Genomic DNA, 6,210 nt, shown 5'->3' with positions numbered 1-6,210 from the left:
TCCTTTTAAAGGAACAACCTCAAGCCGCTCTAGATCTTCGACTACATCTCCCCAGCTTGAACCTAACGTTGTCAAAACACGTTTTAGATCCTCTGGTGATGCGCAGCTCGGGATTAAACTAGTCTTCGTTTTGATCGCCATTTTAAGAACCCAAAAGATAAATTTTTGAAACTGAACAAGATCAAAAACCCAGGAAAAAAAAGGTGAAGATTCGAAGGGTATGAGATTCTATCTGAGAGAGAAGATTTATCCACACAAACAAAAAAAAGCTTTTTGGAATCTTTTTTTTATGGAAAGAAATGATTCTGGGAATTGAATTTTTGAACTTGACGAAATTACGTTTCTGGGTATTTTTATTTATTTATTTATAATCGAGTAAATTTATATAAATAAAATTAAAAACCCAGAAAGATAAGAACGCGTAGTTTCGTTGTTCGTTGTATGTTCGTCCCGTGTGTGAATGTGATACGATCTTTTTACGAGTGACGGTGTTTTTATATAAAAACGGTTATGGTGACCGACGGTTTTGTCGGAACGAATGAGGTAAATACACGTGGTTATTTATGGGCGGGCTAAGTCAACGGCGTAATGAGGCGGTCATTGTTAAAGTCAAAGTCAACGAATGTAATTAGTCTTCTCTTTTTTCTTTGGCGGCGAGACAGGAGTGTGTGACTGTTGTGTCTCTGTGTATTTTTTTGTAACAGGTCATATGTAAAAATTTCAGTAGTAAAAGAGTGATTAAATTTATAAATACCAATTGGTTTCTATATATAGTGGTCCAATTAGTATAATATATTTTATGTATCATTTCTAATCACTATTATAGGAAATGAGTGAACTTTTTAGAGAATAGAATTTTCTAATAATAAAAGAAAAAAAGATGGCTAACACGAAGTATAGAAGAATACATAGTCATACAAATAGCAAGTATACTATTGTATCCTCAACTACACGAAGTATATGTATTATATGGTCATATGCATGAACTATATGATGTTATATAGTCAACACCATAAACATACAATCTGGTACACTGGTTGACTGACTCCGGCAAAGACCGACGTTGACTCCGGCGAAGTCCGACGTTGTCTCCAGTGTTGACCAAAAAAATGTATTAATTTTTTTTCTATTAAAACTCAAAAATAAGAAATATTATGTAAACATTTTTGTTTTTCATGATTAAAAAATATATTCAGTTCAATATCTAAATATTTTTATATATCTCTAACTTATTCATTCTTATAATTAGTTAATTTTTATTTTTAAAGCTAAAATAATGATTAATTATAAATCTTTGATAATAAGATTATTTAAATACTACAAAATCATAAAATCAAATTCAACTACTTTCATTATAAAAAATAATATGCAAAAGATTGAGTATATGACTCTTTACTTTATAGTTTGCATAGTAAATGTTGTATAAAATTTTAGATATTTTTACTATAAAATTTGCATACTCTTAATAACATGTATACAACAACAAAATAAATTCACAATATTTACTTCTAATATATAAAAGATAAACATACAAAAAATTGATTTTAGCTAAACAATATAGAGGGTATGTTTGCAAAAGGGTATAAAATAAGAATATTTTTGCAAATACCTTTATATTACATCTTGAAAATAATTATCAACGATTTTTATTTAACTATTAGTTTATGTTTTAAAAATAAAAATTAACTAATTATAATAATGAATACATTAGAGATATATAAAATATTAATATATTGAATTGAATATGTTTTTTAATCATGAAAAACTATTAATGATTTAATATAATTTTTAAAAAAAAAATTAGAATACAATTTTTTTAGTCAACGCTGGAGTCAACGTCGGTCTTTGCCGGAGTCAATGTCGATCTGCACCGGAGTCAATCGACCGGTGTACCGGATTGTATGTCTATGGTGTTGACCACATAATGTCATATAGTTCATGCATGTGACCATATAATACATATATTTTGTGTAGTTGAGGATACAATAGTATACTTGGTATATATGACCGTGTATTCTCCTATACAATAGCCATCTTTTTTTTCCATAATAAAACAGAATTCTACTTTCTAAATAAAGTAGATTTGCTCTGCTTACAGATGAGATAGAAAAATATTTTCATGTCTATAAAAAGTCCTGCGAAATCTAAAAGAAAGCTGTAGATAACAACAAATATAGATTTTGTTACATTTTAAAATGTTTGTTTTCTTACTTCTTATCTGAGTTTGACTTTGACATTTCAGATGTGAACGTTTCTCTTTACGAAAATGTTGCACTTCTTGACGTAGTAGTATTACAAGACTTTGTAAGATGATGATAAGATCAACCAAACACATACATGAAGTACAAACTTTTATTTTCCAAGTATGGGTTTTTTTGCTTATTAAGAGAGTTGTGTTATTTCTATACGTCTATACCTATAAAAATCATACTGTTATCGGTCTTCTAGAGGATTGTTTTTGCTTCAAGAGGTTAAATCTCACCCTTCTTTGCAACAAAAAACACAGGAACACTACTACCACGATAAGCGTAAGCGTGATTCCGTTATTCGTCTCTGTGAAAAAGTGTGCTAGTAGCGGCTGACCGCAGCTTTTACAGTCACAGTCACAGTTGCTTCTCAGTAGATTGCCTCGGGAGCTTTCTTCTGGGATGAGAATGAAATCAGCGGTAACAGCGTTGTCACCTAACCAAACACTTGCTGTTTTCGGCTTGTATCCCGGGGATGATGCTGTGACTGCGAATCAGAAAGTGAAACTCAAAACGAGGCAAGCAATCACAACAATAACAAAGAAGTTGAGATGAAAAGAAGATATCATATTGTTAGCGTCAGCTTATAACAAGCTCATAGTGCATTTGTAAGCGGCACGGTCTTAAGGATGGATCTCTAAACTGAGCTGGTTATAACAATAATCATCTGCTCATAACATAATAATGGACAACTCTAATATCATACTGATAAGAACTCAATCGGATTCCTGGACAAAAAAATAGAGATTGCAAGTTACTATTGCAACATAATCACACATATTGTAAGCTAAATGTGAGGAAAGGGCATCAGACCTTCATATATCTGTCCAGGTGCAAGCAAACGATGGTAGTCTGCGTATTCTTGATGAGCTTTAACCTGAAGAGCACAAGGACTACGATGAGTAACTAAGAGCTAACAAGATTTTCCAGATTTAGTTATTCGGAAATTATAGAAGGGAAGATTAATATGCGATACCGTATAGTTGATTCCCTTGACCACAACAAGCCCAGGCAGTGGCTTTCCCTGGTCTAATGAAAAGATCCGTCCATGAACTCCTGTCTAAGGTCAAGAGATGAGGGCTTGCTTAACAAAAGACAAAAAATATTATATATAACGATGGCAGTAAAGGAGCAAACTTCCATTAATGTAACCAATCTCTACAGGCTCAATCTATAATGATACAACAAGATTAGCATGTTGGGTTCTAAAACAATTAAATTAAATATTACCTTCACTATGCTTGCAACAAGATTCAGCATGCTCTTTCTATTGTAATCCCAAATGGTAGGAAGCTGTATAATATATGCAAACTCTATCAGCTAACTATCTTTGCATGAAACAGTTATCACACAGGTATATAAGACTGGACCTCTGGGGCTCTAGGCCACTTGTTGTCGCTTATTTCCAGAGTCAATTCAAAGCATCCTCCATATATGTAATTCCAATCTTGCATACCACCATAAATTGGGTACCTGTAGAGCGTTTTGCGTAAAGCATTAACCTAAAAACTCATTTGTTGCAGAAGATAAAGAGAGTGTACTGAATATGATACCATGATGCTCCATTTGTGATTCCTTCCTTAAATTCTTTGCTCAAAGACATATTACGGTGAGATTTGCTATATATACGTGCCAAGAACCGGTATGCCTCATCATCAGGACATCCATAATAGTATTTCCTGCAAGAAGGGTGCAGAACAGCTACATGATTTTTGCATTGCATTGCATAAAGGACAAAGCAAAAAGCTTTGCATTATGTAAAAGATCATTTTGAATAGAAGTAAACACCTCCTATCCTCCGTACCATCCCATGGAAAATTTGCGACCAGCGCACCCTGAAAGAAAACTAGGTTTAGCAAATATTTTATTCACATTGAATCAAGATTTTACTTGATAATAGTAAAACCCCTTGGAAATTCTTAATAAGTAAACTATCAAATTAGACATATTTAAGAAGCTACAGTATGTACAAGTCTGCTACGGAGAAATGTCAGGTAAATTACCCCGTGTAGAGTAGCCGACGCTGTGAATCGTGTATCTCTCAGCCAAGTCATAATTGCCCTAGTTTCAGGTTGCCTCAAACTCAAGTCATCATTTACGGGAGAGAACTGCATTTAGGTATGAGTTAAGCAAGCCAAACGTGACTTTGAATAGAATCAACTAATCATGCAAATCACATCATCGAAGAAAATACTACTTCTGAGTGTGGAAATCACCTGGTCAGGGAAGTCGCGATTCAGATCAACATCGTTTGCATTATTACGTTTCCTAATTGAAAAGCCATCTGGATTCAATGATGGCAATATATGAAGGTGAACATTTTCTACAATCATTTGAGCCTGCATATAAAATTGGATAATATCAGTATTTGCCTATAACCTGTTTCTTAGGCAATTTTAGATGAGTGAAAATAATAAAATCATGGCCAAGGCATGGTGGAAAAGAAGCAAAAAAATCACTTACCAATGGATCCTTCTTATAGTTATCGCAAATCCAGTTTGCAAGACGTATTAAGAGCTCACGCCCTACAGGTTCATCTCCATGTACATTCCCAATGTACTGCGTGACCATTTGTTTAACAAATTAGATTCCAAGAAGATAAAAGCACTACCAATCAACTATCAGAAAGAATCCCAGTCAAATTAAACTATAAAGGTTTCATCTAGGCTTTCACCAGCTAAAATCATATATCTGAAAAATGATTGCATGTATAGCCAATATAGCTAATCGAGCAGATGTTTTTACTTTTTACCTTGAATGCAGGTTCAGCCTCTATCTCTCCAGGTCTGTCTGAAATCTCTATGACCCACTAAAAAAAGACAAACCAAGAAACAAACACCACAAGGCATTAATTATACTGATTCCTAAGAGATGCACATTGTAAAGTCAGAAGAATTACTTCTGATTAGCTAAGAGGGCATTACCAAAGGAAATCCATTGACACTCTTTCCGATGCTGAAAGCACGTTCCAGAAAACCCTCAAAGAGAGAAATAAAGAACAAAAATCAACAACACCATAAGAACTAATACTGACTCTTAAGAAAAAGAAAAAAAAGGACAATTAACTGACTTCTTCTCCAAAGAATTGCTCATACAAGTATCAGCCAAGTACGAAATTAATTACCTGTATAATCTCGAGATCTTGCTACATCTTTTGGTGAAATCTTTCATTGCTTTCTCAAGATCATCATTTGTCATGTAACCTCGAGTTAATTCCAAACTTTGAACAATGAGAAAACAAAGTTATCATCATTACACACAAAAAAAAAAAAAAAACAATAATGACATCCCTAAATAACAGCTTGAAACCTCTAAACGACATTTTTACCTCGGTCGAAGCTCTTCTTGAGCAAATAAGTTCCTCGCAATACCATGAAAACTAAAATTTCCATAACCTAAACATTCAATACACAAAATTCCAGATTAAGCAAGTCACTAAATGTAGCAGTTATGCATAAACCTCAAACTAGTATTCTGAACCAAAATATATGATCATTGTTAAACTTATCACCAAATCAAGCGCAATTAATGACGGAAACAGAAAACTATAGATTTGTGCGGTATGAACAGTAACCAAAAAGAAGAGAAAAATTGAAGGTAAGAAAAAAAAAATGTCGGCGGACCTGGGTTGATATAGTCGGAGTGACCGCCTCTAGCGGCGGTCGGAGGAAGGAAGATATAGATCGCCGTCAAAAATAGGAGGCGGTGGACGAATCTGAGATTGATCATGTCTAGAAAAGAAAGGAAAAAACGCAGATCTCTCTGTCTCACTCTCTTGGTTCCAACTTCCCTTTCGGATTGATTCGATAAAAGTCAGTGGGAGAGGGAGACAGACCGTTGAGCTGACCCTGAAGTACTTGGGCTTGAGTAAGTTTCATGGATTGGATTATGGGCTTTTATATATTAGTGGGTCTATTTTATATTGACTTAGCCCGTTAAAATTCTAATCAGCCTTGTTGTTGGA

At 33.9% G+C, this 6,210-nt stretch overlaps 1 protein-coding gene across 3 annotated transcripts; it reads right to left on the bottom strand.

The window, feature by feature from the left end:
- On the bottom strand, nt 2,287–6,073 carry LOC104751007 (carboxypeptidase SOL1-like). Of its 3 annotated transcripts, XM_010472870.2 has the most exons (16): nt 5,870–6,072; nt 5,575–5,641; nt 5,371–5,466; nt 5,171–5,201; nt 4,999–5,055; nt 4,710–4,805; nt 4,463–4,585; nt 4,250–4,354; nt 4,035–4,081; nt 3,800–3,925; nt 3,617–3,719; nt 3,477–3,539; nt 3,223–3,306; nt 3,060–3,123; nt 2,953–2,974; nt 2,287–2,733 (listed from the first exon to the last, which is right to left on the bottom strand). In XM_010472870.2, exons 1-16 carry the CDS (start codon nt 5,973–5,975, stop codon nt 2,679–2,681), a joined length of 1,245 nt encoding a protein of 414 aa, XP_010471172.1. In that variant the 5' UTR covers nt 5,976–6,072; the 3' UTR covers nt 2,287–2,678. The 3 variants fall into 3 exon arrangements, with proteins under 3 accessions (XP_010471172.1, XP_010471171.1, XP_019092985.1); XM_010472869.2 differs by lacking the exon at nt 2,953–2,974 and having other exon boundaries at nt 5,870–6,073; XM_019237440.1 differs by having other exon boundaries at nt 2,446–2,974.

The sequence above is a fragment of the Camelina sativa genome, chromosome 16, assembly GCF_000633955.1.
Source record: "Camelina sativa cultivar DH55 chromosome 16, Cs, whole genome shotgun sequence".
Classification (NCBI taxonomy): Eukaryota; Viridiplantae; Streptophyta; class Magnoliopsida; order Brassicales; family Brassicaceae; genus Camelina; species Camelina sativa.
This window is presented reverse-complemented; position numbering and strand designations above follow the sequence as displayed.